The following is a 15450-nucleotide window of genomic DNA, read 5'->3' as shown; positions in this document are numbered from 1 at the left end:
ACGATAACGCAAAAGGCGACGTGGATCGATCAACGAGGCTGATTGAGTCCACCCCAAGTCTCTAAACTGGATCGTACTGCGGGCATCGATCAACGGATTTGACTGATCGCACTCAGACGCCCAACACCTTCAGAGGTGAGTTGGAGAAATGAGACTGTAAATTACCTGCTACAAGTGAGTAACGAGCAGGCTGGAGCTGAGCACAGCCGGTGTATTGTTGTCCCCCCCCCCCTCCCCCATCGGAGCTCCCCGCAGGCCCACACCTGTTGTGAGGGTGAGGACCTGCGGACGTCCACTCACAGGAGATAGTGTTAACATCTGCAGCATGTGGTTCAGTGTGTCTCAGTGACGGTTGTGGAAGTCTGCCACATTTTCTACCGGACCTGTTGTTTTCAGAGTCAAATGTGAACCTGTGTTTGTTTTAAAGCGACATTTCTCATTGAGGAGACAGAGGATCAGGGGCAGACTGTCTCTAGTGTGAACATTAACGCCTGTTGGTGGTCTTGGTGATGATGATGATGATGATGATGATGATGAGCATGAGCATGAGGATGATGGTGCTGATGGATGGCTGTTGCATGAATGTAGCGTCTACTGCCACACATAGTTCGCAGGAAGTGTGTGTGTGTGTGTGTGTGTGTGTGTGTGTGTGTGGTGATGCACTGGGGCTGTGACAAGCGCTCAGCAGAGCTCTCACTGTGGACCCCCGCCGGGATGCCGGCCGCCCCCCTCCCACCCACCATCACCATCACCATCCTGTCGTTTGCTCAGTATCCAACGCGCGCTCTTTGCTCCACGTGGTGGCGCACGCTGTCACGGCACGGCACGGCACGGCACGGCACGGCACGGTGCGCTCTCTCGGAGATGTGTCGCTCTGTGTGTGACGAGCCTTTTTGAGCATCCCGGTTTTGACCTGCAGAGCGCACTGTAAGCATAATCCACAGAGATATGAAGGCGACGGTGTGTGCGCTTGTCCCTCTGTATGTGTGTGTTCCTGCTGCACACACAATCACAATCACAATCAGTCTCTTGTTCTTTCTGCTTAGCTGTCAGTCGTCCTCTCTGTCTTTATCAGCATCTGTTGTCTCTCACTCCTTTTCCGTCTGTCCACGTTCTCTCTCTCTTTTACTCATCCTGTCCTGGAGTCTCTGCCCCTCTTTCTCTCTCTCTTTCTTTTTGCCTCGCTCTCTCCCTCCTTCTCTCTCTCCAGCCTCTCCCTGTGTGTTTTGTGAGCACAGCTGCAGACAGGCAGGCAGGCAGGCAGGCAGGGCTGAGTCTGTCATTGGGACTCACTAATGAGCCCTCCACTCTGTCTCCCCATGTGGAGGAATGTTTGCACTGGAGAGTGAGTGAGAGAGCAAAGGGGGGAGAGAGAAAGGGAGAGGGAGGGAGCGAGAGAGAGAGAGGGAGGGAGTGAGGAGCCAAGGAGTGGAGCGTGAGAGGAGCTGTCGTACCTGCTGCTCTCACTGCTCAAATATTAAACAAGAGGTTTCTGGGAACCGATGCTGCTGCTCTGGGACAAGCCCAAACTGTGGAGGCAGCCGGGCTCAGTGGTTTGTGGACAGGCAGTCTGCTGCTGCTGCTGGAGGCACCACTGCATCTAAGAGAGTGATGGAGGAGGAGGTCACAGAGCCCGATCCCCAGGCGGCGGAGTCCAGTCCTCAGACGGAGGAGCCCTCTGGCATGCTGCCGCTGGGGACGCGCTCGGAGGTAAACGGAGACTTGCCAGGGACCCCATACCTGAGGGACGGGACGGTGGACGTGATGGAGAGTCCAGTGAGGGAGCCTGTTGTGCTGCAGTATCCTGCTGAGTACAATCACAGCCACCAGTATGGGTAAGAATCAGCATGGGAGAAAGACAGAGAGACAGGGAAAGGGTCTGTTGCAGCAGGAAGCAGCTGGGAATGTATGCAGAGAGGTGGCACTTCTGTGGGACGCTTCCATCTCTCCTCTCAGTTTGGAGAATGTTTGACTCCCGGTTTGCAGCGATGGTTTGATGGATTGTCTTTGCACCCAGTTGACTGCGTTTTCATGCACTAATTGCACAGTCCATTGCTCTGCACAATAATTAAACCATTGATTTCTCTTTCAGAAGGTTCAAGCATGTCATTGATCCATAGTAATATTTTTCACCTCATTATTTACATTACTGGGGCAGATTTAGCCAGACATTTGTTTTGGTGTTGCATATCTTGGGATCTGGTAGAGTTGGAAGATCAAAAGCAGTTAATGTCTGAAATTAATGACCCACTTCTTGTGATTTTGTAGCATCATGTGTGTGTGTTTGCTGCTGCAGTATTATGTTATCAAAGTAAAAGTTGACATGAATGGATAGAGTCATCAGTTGACACCAAGCTGCCTCGCTGCATGGAGCCACAGTGTGCTGTTGGTGAGACTGAAGTGTGACCAGAATACCTCACTTCTGACTTGATCGAAAGTTCATAGATTCTGCACATGTCGTCTTCTTGGCTCTGCTGTCACGTCCTCAACAGGCTGCTTTCATGAGCAGCTGCCTGTTCCTGCGTTTCTCTGGCAGTGATGGGAAATAGTAAAACTGGTAACTCTACACTGAGAACTTGCCTCTGTGGAAACTTTGTAGTTATTCCGGTGATGTGACCGTGCCTCAATCTGTAATGTCACAGTCAATGTTTTTCTTTGGTTTGTGTCTGATGCAGGGTGCGATCGAAAAATAGAAATTTGAACCAACACGGAGCAGAGCACTGCCTCTGTGTGATGAGAAGGACAGCCAGTTGATCAGTGTTATGGAAATGGCATCATCTTTAAAGGGGAATTGCATCCTGCTGATAACTTGGATGTATTTCATTTTGGACTGGTGTATTTTGTCAATACAGACGTTTAGATCTAACCATAACATAAATGGTGTCACAGTCCTCTTTCCAGAGTTGATCTCGTGGCCATAGGGTCTGCAGCTGGTACACAGTGTTCTTGAGTCCCCCCTCAGTATCGCCCCGTTGCTACTGGCTGTTGTGCTGTGGGGTCTGATGTGAGAAATTGCCATCTGGCCTCCTTGTCATGCACAGGGCTTCAAATAAAAGATGTGCTCTTTTCATCAGGTTGTGCTCGCTTCAAAGAGTCAAGACTCTGAGCTGAGGAGCAGTCTAAGTATTGTGGTGTTGGTTGTGGTTTATAGGAGAAGCTCAACAATGATAAAACAAAAATATTGAATGATTATTGGTCAGTGTTTCAAAAGGATACGATTAGATGTAGTTGGGTTAATATTGTTTCACTGTATTTGTTTAATCCTGTGTAAAATATCAAGATTTGGACTAAGTGTCTCTGTCTGGACAGTCCTCAGATGCGCAGGCAATTACACCTTTAAAGGGATGTGCACAATGTTTGAATTGTAGTGCAAAGATGATCAATGAATGATCACAGAAAAAAAAATTACAGACAATAATCTTGATGATAAAAAAAATGCTTAAGTCATTTTTAGGTCAAAATAAGTCACTTTCAGCTTCCAGGGTCTTAAATATTAGCCTTCACAGTTGGTCTGTTTTGCACAACTGGAAATTTAGGTTTTGACATTTGTATCAACACCTTGTTGTCATGACCCTGTTCTCTCAACCACGCCTCCTTGTTGTAGACAAAGGTGTCACTGACCTCTGATGTGCAGTTGCTGGACACAAATTTGCAGAGAGGAATAAATTCACCAGCCCCTCCAACCAGTTCTGAAATCGCAGCCTCCTGCTTCCTCCTTCAGTGTCAAAGTGTTCTGATTAGTCATATCATCTTTGTCTCTTCCTTTAAGTGTCAGTACAAGTAGTGCTCTCCCTGTAAGGCAAGCACACAAGTTTAGTGGAGGTGGTTTTATTTATGTATGTGCCGTAATTGGGTTCAGTTCTGCTGTGACCTGGTCTTAACAACAGTGGAAAGACTTAAAAGGACAATAATGATGCAGTAATAGTTTGTCTACTGTCAGGCTGCCCTGAAATACTTTTATTGTGGGTGACTGGCAAAGAAAAGAAGAATACACTGAATGCATTGTAGATACTCTGTCTTTGTACCATTTCCTGTTCTGACAGATTGTTCATCATCATCAGCATTTAAACGTAGATGCAGTGATGTCTGTTCTTTGCACAGCAGTGTCATGGCAGAGACGTTTTCTTTATTGTGCCTCTGTTTCATTCTCATGAACCTGATATCTCAGGGACATCTTAAGGGAATTTCTTTATATTTACTTAATGTAAAGATTAAATTATTCAAATTTACTGGTCAGAGGTTAGAGGTCAAGGTCATCAAGATCATGCAAAACACGTTTTTTACTTCATTAGCATAATAATAAAATAAATGTAATACCTTTTTTTTGTTAAATTAAATTCAGAGAATTCACTACATTTGTTATATGAGGTAATATAGGTATGGATGTAAACTGCAACGAGACTAGTTGGCAGTGTACAGTATATCAACTTCACACCAGTCCACTCAATGAAGACAGATTACATAGCTTTTGAACTTGGAGCTTTTTTTTTGAAGGTATGTTCAAAGCATATTATTTCTTATAAGATCATCTGTGTTTAAAAATCTTACTCAGATTAAAATGTTTTTGCTGATCATTTGTAAAATATTTTCTCCCTGTATTTTTTTTTATCTTTGACTCTTGTCTACACTGTTTGTGTCTGATAGATCAGCTCATATGAAGCATTTGAAGGGAAATTGAAGGATTTCAACGTCTGCAGTGAACAGTTTGTCTTTTTTTCTATATGAAGCTGTTGCTGATATTAAATTGTTAAGGCATCCCTTTTCTCAGACATCAAACTCAACAATCACCTTGTAACTCAGCTCTGAGAAATGAAGAGACTGGTGACGGGTTGATCCTGTTGTGGAATCACATTTGGGCTTAACTTTGAAGCTCGAAACAGCAGAGTGACAGATCGCCCCTGCAATTAAATGCCACAGGTCCAATCTCTGCTGGTGCAGCCGTCAGCTGTGTCCATGTGTCTTGTCAGTTTAACATGTCCTTGAGCCAGACTCTATTCACTCACTCGCTGAAGGTCACTTTGGGCAACAGCTTCAGCTATTGGCATCAATAGTAATTATACCATCTCATAAAACAAGGGCAGGTTTCATTTGCTGTTATGTTGATGTTGCATTTTACACAGAAAACAAGCAGTCAGTCCTACAATTAATTGATCTTTTTTTTTTGTTGCAGTAGTGTAATGGCTTAAAAGGCATCTCTGTCTTTCCACAAAGAGTTGGAGATTAAGAATTTGCCAAAGCATTCAGCTCAGTAAAATGCAGAGGTACCATCCTCTGATATTATCTTTAAGTCATTTCTATGGATCATTTTTATCACCAGCTGAATCAGAATATTAAACCTCAGAATCCTCCCTTCTTTTCTATTGAACTGATATATCACGGTATTGCAGGGGAATAACTATTTAATGGAGGGGGGAAAAAAGCAGAAAATATTAAACGTGGTCTTGGTTGAGGCTGCGGTGATCACTTGCTGATTTAAGTGATTACTGTACTTTGCTCTGCTCCTGAAGGGCACATTAGCCTGTTCAGCTGAGACCTTGATCAATTTAATCAAGTATAATGAAGGTGAAGGCTCTGGACGGCTCTGGTCCGCGCCGTCTTCCTGAGGGCTTAAAGATCAGGTGTTTTACAGTTTCAGCGCATTATCTCACTTTTTATCATCTGCATTGATAAACACAATGTCCTTGTGAGTGAAATATTGCAGTAAAACCTTCTCCTCTATGTCCTTTGACATGTCTTGTTCTTTGTTTGTCAGCGGTGTCACATTTCGTTCTCCTCAGTGTGAACACGTCAAGAGGACATTTAATTGGAGTTGTTCAGTGATGCAGAGGAGGGTTTTGTCTCATGGAGGCTCAGAGGTTAGGTCATCCACATAGATCCCTGTGTGGCTGTCTAAGCTCCAGAGCAGCCTTTGCTTATACAGTACAGTTAGGGTGGTGTAAGAAGAAGCTCTGCACTTTGAGGCAGTGCTCAAACAGTCTAAATGGTGATTCTCCTGGGAGAACTAATCCCCCCTTTAATAAATACAACTAACACCTGCATGAATATGACTGGATTTACTATCAACACAGCTGTGAATGAACGATTGTGAGGCTTATACAGTATGAAACAGTATAGCCACCACTATGTGAGCCACTACAATATTGTGACTTAAGTGCTCTGCCTGAACCAATGCTACAGTATATGCCCCATTTAATGCATAGATTATATATTGAAACGGCTTGTGAGCCAAATCAACAGTCCAAAGCCCAAAGATATTCAAATTACAATGGCCTTAAACCAAGAAAAGGAGAAAACTGTTACATGCGAGGAGCTGTTAGCAGTAATACGCGCTTGATAAATAGCTTCAGCTGAGAAGACAGTGTCATCATCACATGGTACATTTAGAGCAGAGCGGCTCCTAAATGGAGCTTGTGGTGATATCGTCTACTCAATACCTCAGTAGAGTAATTTTCATTCAATTTATTGTTTTAGCACAATTCTCAATATTGTTGTAGGTGTTTAAATCCAATAGTCTGTCACATTTTATGAAGCCCATTTCACTCATAAAGCCACACTAATTGTAGAGGAGCTGGTTGATACAACCATCAGATAAATGTACTGTAGCAAATCCAACATTTCTCTCTGAAATGCGACAAGTATTTTTTAAGTGCTGGAAATGCTTTACGCTCCACCTCTGTTTTCAGACTCCAGACTTTGTTCCCTCTGTACAATTTTGTAATTTAACACCACAAACATGTAACACAATCTAAAAGCTCTAACGGATGAATGGTAGGAAGATTTTTTTCTGGTGTAATAAAACATAAAGACAAAATCAATACAATAACATATCAACTACAAATGTCAGCACTAACAGTAATACAATAAATAAGGTAAATAAAACAGACATTACTTCATTTCTGCATCACTGTGTGTTCTCCTCATCTTCAGGGTTGTGGAATCTAATGTAACATAATAAAAATAAACATTCAAAAGCAATGCTACAATAATAGGTTGTTATAATAAATATAATTAGCTGCTATAATATTCTCCAAATAAGAGTTTTAATAATTCATTCTTCAACTCACAATTGTTCTCTTCATTACCACTGGTTTGGAGGGAAATGCTTGTGCAGACTAGAAGGATGAGGATAACTTCCTGCATGTGGTTAATAGGATGACAGGTGATTTCAGGTAAGGGAGGGTATTGAACATGTGATTAAACAACAGTGGAAAACAGCATCAACCAAATCACAGTCCCTGTTGCTAAAAGGCAGGTCGGTCCTCCCTGCCCAGTGCCGCTTTTAGCTGGATAAACAGATCACTTAAGGATGCAGAGCTGAAGGTGTCAAGAGTGTGAGGAAACTTACAATCGAAGCAATTGCCCTTCATGCTCCTCACAAGTACACACACACACACACACACAGAACACATAATCCACACACACACACAGTGATTTTTGCCATTGTCAAGCCAAAACCTTGAGCTGCATAACATTATTACTTTTTTTTTTTGCCTCTACATTTTCAAAACCATTTACCTTTTTTCGCAAGTCATTACGAGATGCAGAGTCAGTGTAATGAACTGTATATATATATTCTGTCCCTGCATAATTCTGGTCAATATGTCTTCACGTCGGCCACAGCAGCACAAAGCAAGGATGGTGTACACCTGTGTCAGAAGGCTGCCAATAAGTGGGTTGCCTGCACCAAGTGTGAAGGGGAAAAAGTGCAAGAAGGATGATTGTAATATTCAAAATGACATCTGAGAGATGGCTGAATAATTGATGAATTAGGAAGTGAAAAATCCTGACATTATGTGTGCAGAAAGCTGGTCATAGAAAGGGCTTTAGGCAGAGACGTCTTAATATGCATGCTTAATAAAAGTGACAAACAAGAAAGATGCAGGGAGCAGTTTTCCATTTGTGTGGCAATGGATGGCTGGCAACTCCAACTAGCGAAGCATTGGCTCTGGCAGGTTCCAGACATAGTAGAAAAACAAAACTTCAAGTAGCGGAAAAAAAAAAATCTTATCAATTACGGATGGATATTGCAATATAATTTACTTTCTTCGCTGAAAAATGTTAAAGTCAGACCAGGGATTCATTTTGCCTCTGGCACAATCTGCAACTGATGTGAAATCCACAGTATTTTCAATGTATGTCTTGTCTTGGTTATTCATATCATATCTGCTTTATTCATATAACCTATGAATATTTTAACAACGCTTTGCATTTCCCTAGAACGCCTTCGATAAGCAGGCTTAATCGCCAGTTACATGGAAAGTTATTGAAGCAAATTACCGAAGTCCTGTGTTTCTTAGTATATAAGAGACTAAAGGGCAAAACTGCCCTTTAGGGTGTGGTGATGTGCTACACCTCTGTTAAAGATGTGAAGCCTGCGGAGCGAGTTCAGGCGGACAACTCAAGCTGTGCCAATCCTGATTAGCTGACCAGTCACATGCTCTCCTCATCTGAGTAGGGCGGGCTATTTAAACCCTCTGCTTACCTGGATCATTCCTGCTGCCCCTTCTGCTATCACTGGTGTCGTCGTTGCTGCTGCTAACTGCTGCTCTGTCTGCTAATGAAGTTTCTCAATCCCGCCACCTCTCCAGCATCCACCTCTGGGCTCTGTTTCTCCCCTACGGGGGTCTGCTATTCATGTCGGTCAAGCGATCATCTATCAGGGAAAGAACAGCCTGACGCCAAACCTGCCTCAGACATGCTAATATTATTTACAGTATGCTCTGCTTCGGTTATGCACATTATGCTCTTTAATATGATTTCAATCCAGAGTTGTTTGACTGAACTTTTCTTTTATGGCAGAAACTGTACATTGAATAATTCACACAAGGTGTTTGATTACTTACTATTTGGATTAAAATGTGTAATGTGTAAAATGTTTAATTAGAACATATAGTTAAAATTATAGGGGTAGGATTAGATAAGTTTATACTTGAAGAGTTCATTTGCAAAAGCAGATAAGTGCCATTTTGAAAAAAATGAGCTGAGGTTTTGTAATTATTCTTTGCTAATTATTCTTTTCAATAAAACTTAATTTTTTTGAGATATGTCTGTTTTGTTACATCTCAAAGTCACTCAACTTTGGTTTGACTGATATCACCTTATGTAAATTAAAAATTAAAAATGAAGATTCTGGAATTTTTTAAAAACGGAGTTATCTGCTTTTGCAAATGAACTCTTCACTTCTTCCTACTCCTTTTCGCTCATGTAAACTGCGTTGCTTATGAGATGTTGTGTATACATTTTTCTGTTCACTTATTATATTATTATTTTATCTTGTTTTATTTATTTTTTTTACACTGTCGTTTACATGATCGAAATAAAGATATCAATCAATCAATCAATCAATCAAAACTGCGTGTTTGAGCCGGAGCAGTGCTATAAATCTACGTCAATCCTTCAGGGTGATTGTAAAGAATTAATTAGTACGTTTGGCTATTGCATAGACTCTAGAATAATGTAGTGTTTGCATTTTGCATGTTTAAGAGGAAATGTTGTGACTTAAAGCAGAAGTGAGTGATCCGGTCGTTTTCGCTAATGCTGCGTTCCAGGCAGGCTTTTGAAATCGTAAATTACAGCTTCAAGTCACAACTTACGACTTTGTAGCGTTCCAGGCAACCCACTCGTGTTTTTCCGACCTGTTTTACCGGTGAAAGTCACTATAACGGCCACTCGTAACTTCCGACCGGTGAACTCGTACCAGATCGAACTGGTACCACTTCACGGTCGGAAAAATACGAGTTTCCTTGAACGCACCATAACAGTCCTCGTCGCTACGTCACCACATTCACGGCGTTCCTTGGCTGCACACACAGCCCTGCATGCCGTTCTCTCTCCTCATTGGATAAAAACTGTAGGATACGATAAATGTTTTCTCCTCGGCTCAGAGCAGAGCAGAGGGACTGAGAGACCCGTGTTTCAGTCCAAACACTCTATGTAAGTGATTGCTGTCGGAAGATATAACTATTTAAGACTTATATTAACACAAATATATCACTCACTTCTGCTTTAAAGCAGATATCAGCTTCACGGCCGTTTCGGCTAATGCTGCGTTCAAGGCAGGCTTTTGAAACCGTAAGTTACAGCTTCAAGTCACAACTACGACTTGGTAGCGTTCCAGGTAACCCGTAGCTCGTGTTTTTACCATCCTGTTGTCTGTGAAAGTTCCCTATAACGGCCACTCGTAACTTCCGACCCGTGAACTCGTACCAGATCGAACTGGTATGACTTCACAGGAAGGAAAAACACAAAGTACGAGTTTCTTTGAACGCACCATGAGTTAGCAGCCCCCGCCCTTGTCAGGCATCAATTGGTCCTCGTGCTACGTCACCACATTCACGCGCATCCCTTGGCTGCACACACAGCCCTTCATGCCGTTCTCTCTCCTCATTGGATAACACTTGTATCCCACAAGGAAAATTTTCTCCTCGGGTTACAGCAGAGCAGAGTGACGGAGAGACTCGTGTTTAGGCTGAAATACTTCATGTAAGTGATTGCTGACGGAAAATAGGACTATTTAGGACTTATATTAACAAAAACATTCCACTGATATCTGCTTTAAGCATCAAACTTAATTCATTCACTTGCCATAAGCTGTCTTAGTGGTTGAAAATAACAAAAATATCCTCTTGTCTTTACCATGTTTATCCTTCTACATAAGGTAGCACACTTTTTACATGAAGTATTCCTTATTACAGAAAAATATGTATGCTGAAGAATAAGACTAAAAAGAAATATTTATTCATTTAGCTATAAGAAGGAGGAACATCAGCCTGTGTGTGATCCCTCTTCAAAAGACCAGAACCACTGCAGCTCCAGCATGCCGGCGTCTATTTTTCCAAAAAGGCATATTTCTCTTCTAAACACATGTTAAATGTTGCATGTTTTTGTTGTCAAAGCTTTTGTAATTGTGTGGCATTGCCACTGAAGAAATATGGTGTAAGAGTCAAGTGATGAAAGAGACAAACACACTGAGAAGCTCAGTGCTTCAGAGAAGTTCAGCATTGCTCTCTCTGTAATATCTCAATCCCATTTTTGAACTCCTTGCTCTGTCTCAGAAACTCCTTCTTAAAGTGCTCATCCAGACAAAATCCAATTAGAAAGAAGGAAGTAGTCGCCCAAATTAAAATCTCTGTGCTCTTATTTTTCCTCCTGTGCCCTTGGGCTTCGATTTATTGAATAATTAATTGCCTCAGTCACACTTGCACATACAGTATACATGCGCAAGCACTCCACAAGCCACACACACTCACTCTTTCACTACATTTACTTGCGGTCTCCTTCACTGTGTGACTTTCCATTTAGTGAATGAGCCCTGCTTCGTTTATAGAGCTTGTTTATGTTGTGGCCCTTGGATGTCAATTTGTTTTAGCTTCACCAATATCACAAATGACAAGAGCAACTCCCTGTAACAGTTTATGGGTTCACATCTTATTTTGAGTTTGTTTGTAAAGGTTTTTCCCCCTGTGAGGTGTACTGGTCAATTAAACTTTATGTTTTCATAAGTGGCTAATTTGAATGCAATGACTGTGAAATATCTCACATGTGGGAGTTCCCCCTGTTGATAAACATTGTTCAGAAACATGTGTAATGTGTGAAGCTTTTAATTGGTGTTTGTGTTCAGAATTAATCTTCCAAAAAACCCTAAGGGAGAAATCTCCTCCTCGAGCTCCTCTTCCCCGCCTGCACTGCTGTCTAAATGTTTTCCTCTGGTGTCTCTCAGGGAGAAGATGCCGTTCCACCATGTGACGGCAGGACTGCTCTACAAGGGGAACTACCTGAGCCGCTCGCTGTCAGACAGTGACAGCGACGTGTTGGCCAGCATCTCGGTGGAGGAGCTTCACGGTAAGTCTACTCACTGATTGGCTGTTTTTCTTAATGTCCATTTTATGGTCCCATATTTGACACTTTGCCGTTGATATGAAGATATACTGTATCTGTGGTATTGACAACCAGGAAGCATCTCAGTGTAATTTTACATTTCCCCTTTCAGGCTCTTCTTTGGAGCTAACAGGTCAGCGAGCCAATCTGAACAAAGGGGGGCTCTGAGCATCTCCTCTGATTGGCTGACTGAATGATTGGATAAAAATATAGCAAATTCCAGCTAAAAAACTTAGAGACACTAAATCCTGCAAGCTGGGAAGGTGGGTTAACGTGGGTGGGTGGTAACTTCTTTGTTGTGACATCACAGAGTTACAGAAATACTGATGGCTCATTTAAAATGCTTAGCATAGGCTCTGTGCCTTTCTCTAAGACTTTGATACGTTCACAGTGTTAATAGAAAACCTGGACCTGATCAATAGTCACATACACAAAGACATTTACTTAATTGGGTGGTTTGCAGGTGACGTCACAACTGCAGATGCGTTTTGGATAACGGTAGGAAAATGCTCAAGTACAAACCTGGAAAAACAAAATAATAACAACATAGTGGGAGAAAGAAGTTCTTATAAGACGGCCGAGGGAGATGCAGCGTCTCGTCTCGGTTCAATCTAGGACGCCTGCACATTACCGATTGTTTTGCCGGAAGGCAAGACAAACACCCAATTATATGTTAAAGAGGCTTCAAAAAGTGATATTTCTATAATATGTCCCCTTTAAAGTTTTCTGCCTTCCACTGCCACTAGCATCAGTTTGACTATGGGATCAGCAGATTATATTTTTAACATCTAGCATGTTGTCAATTTAACCAGAGAAACAAACTTGACGATGTTTTTTTCAATATGATACATATAGCATTGACTGATGTAGTTGTACCTGGGATATGGCGCTGCATACAAATGATAATGAACTGAATGAAATGAATCCTTGCAGCCTTATGTTTAGTTCAGCTTCATGCCAGTTTGAGGGGGATGTAAAAACCAGAAGCGAGTTAAACAGCCTCAAAAAGTTAAAGAACAACACTGACAGCAGCAGAAAAGCAACAGAGATGTATGAGGATTTTGAAATTTTCATTAACTGTGTGTGGTGAAAAACATAAAAGAGAGGCACAGCCACTTGTGATTTTTAAGGTGGATCAGACGCTCGCACAGTGGGAGCCTACTGCGTAAAAATGACTGTTTTGGGCACCGAGCCTGAACACACTGCTGAATCCTAAACCCATATGGAGCTTCGGTTTAAGAAAACATTTGTGGTTACTCAACAGATCTGCGTTTGATGACGGTGGTATACCATAGAGTCACTAGCATAAGGACTTGTGACGTCCAAGTCGCCAGGATCCTTTTTATAGTCAGTAATGCTTTGAAAAACAAAAAAGTGGTACAGGACCAGCAGCATCCTCCTCATCTGAGCTAACAAAGCATAGACATGCATTATTCTCCATGTAGCTTATCTAACCTGGAGCATTCACGGTCTGCTGGCTCCTGTGTCTGACTTCAGGTTTGTGCTGTAGCCGAGGCTGCGTTTATGAACCCTTTGTTTTGGAGTCTGTCAGAGAATAATCACCCAGGCCTGTAGAACACAAGCCTGATCAATAACAGTCTGCCGGAATCAGCAGTGGCAGCCTCACCGCAAAACGAACTAGACCCACAAAATATTAATCCATTGATGCAACATTAAGCTGCCGCCTGGAAAATTGGCTGCACAGCACACAGTAATCACCAGATACTCTGTCAGGGTGGAGTTTTAATATGCATGGAGATATTTGCAATATGTGGGTTTCTCATTCCCCATTTCATTGGCTCATATTATTTGCTGAATAAGAAATGGTTTGTGAGTTCAGGGTCCCCATAAGGTCAACTAACAGAAACTATAGCCTATTAGCTCTGTAATTACTCTATAAGGATGTATTATACACTACACGTTGAGTGGTGAAAGCAAAATGGATTACAAACCAGTAGGGATACGCAGGAGTGACTCTCTCCATGTATGTCTGTGATGTCTATGTTAAGTTTCAATGATCCACTGAGGTATCATGTAAAATGAAGCTCAGTTGAACATTAGATCCATGGTCATAGATGAAACTGTGTTTACATGGGTAGAGTACAAACAGAACTAATGCAGGGCAGCTTTTAGCCAAAATCTGAAAGTGACTGGAACATGGGACTATGGGTCCTATAGCACACAGATGTACTGACACCATGGCAACCTTACACCTCTGTGGTGCATTTCGACAGCACAGGGGCAGCTTGTGTAACAACTGTGGCTTAATAAATCTGTAAAAGTATGGAGTAAGCAATCCATTATCCAGCAGGTACATGATCTGATCATGGCTAGAAGTTTTGTGCAATTTTGTCCAGTTTTTGTTTGCAATCTCTGCACAGGAGATTATTTATCTGAGACAGACAATCTGGACATACACGGTTTTCACCATGAAGAACAGCCTTACCTGTCTGTCAGCCATCATCAGCAACACCTTTATGTCTCCCACTGATTTCCTTTCTGTGGTGCAGCTTGCACAGCCCCCACGTTCTGCACATTCAACACTTCTGCTTCACAATATTTAAAGAGCCAATTTACTGTATTTGTCTGGGGCCATTAAAAAGCTTGCAGTGGCAGACTGAGCTGTCACATGGCCAGCGCTGTGGCATCACTCAGCTGAAATGTTTCTGTTAATGTTTCATCTCTCAGGAGAAGCTGCTGTTGTTAGTAGGGATTTATACATAGAACAACTGACTCTCAGGTCTTTCTTGCTTTATGTGAGTCAGGCATTGTGAAGGAGCTGCTGTGTTTATCCCATTATACTTGATTTTTGCTTTTAGGGCAAAGAATTGACAAATCTTTGAATATGTAAAATGTACAAAAACTTTTTTTCCCTGACCTGTGTTTTTGTGTTTTTGTTCCATGTGTTTCCTGTGGATTCATTACAGCAGTCAGCTGTAGTCATAGTTGAGGCAGCACAGGAGCTATTAATATCACACAGGATGAAGGGTTGCATGAAATTTATTAAAACAGTTTACAAGATGCTCCATTGATCTCAGCGATTTTAAATCAAGGTAGCCTATGTGAACGTACTCTGCACTTCCTGCCAAGCTGAGCTCTAGAGCCCAGCCTCTGATCCGTGGTCCCATCAGAGGCCAAACTCAGGCGCTCTGCTGTCACTCAGATGAAGACTGGCTTTATAGACTTCATTTGAACTTTGTACATCCAAATGTCCGTTAGAGTTAATCTAGTGTGTCTTCATTAACACGCAGTGATAACATCCGCGATTCCCTCTGGAATTAATGAACCAAATTTATGACGATGGCCACTGATCACGTCTTCATCGTTACATCTGTCATTTATACATCTGAATGTGTGACGTGGTTAATGCCACAGTGGATGCTCTGTTCCACAGATGCACTGTCCTTGCTTCACGGCATGTGCCCTCTGAGAGCAATTTGTTCATTGTGCGTAGCTCCATTGTTATTTTAAGAGCGGAGGGATCTTTTGTTTCATTCATTAACACGTTTTTGCAAATTGAGTAACGCTGGAGCAGCAAGACAGAGTATCCTCTGCTCTTGGCCCGGTGCAAGG

At 42.2% G+C, this 15450-nt stretch overlaps 1 protein-coding gene across 2 annotated transcripts in view; it reads left to right on the top strand.

Moving 5' to 3' along the window:
• Nucleotides 1–1611: 1611 nt before the first annotated feature.
• caln1 (calneuron 1) overlaps nucleotides 1612–15450 on the top strand; it is a gene marked incomplete at both ends in the record, with an annotated part of 66650 nt that continues 52811 nt past the window's right edge. The window contains 2 exons of one of the 2 annotated variants that reach the window (XM_083984542.1): nucleotides 1612–1835; nucleotides 11720–11841. In XM_083984542.1, the coding sequence (XP_083840668.1) occupies nucleotides 1612–1835; nucleotides 11720–11841 (346 nt within the window). The remainder of the gene's footprint in view (nucleotides 1836–11719; nucleotides 11842–15450) is intronic. The other variant, XM_083984543.1, reaches the window with a different exon arrangement.

This window comes from Trachurus trachurus, assembly GCF_905171665.1.
Source record: "Trachurus trachurus genome assembly, chromosome: 13".
Lineage (NCBI taxonomy): Eukaryota > Metazoa > Chordata > Actinopteri > Carangiformes > Carangidae > Trachurus > Trachurus trachurus.
Note: the sequence above shows the minus strand (reverse complement) of the source record. Positions and strands in the feature narration are given on the sequence as shown.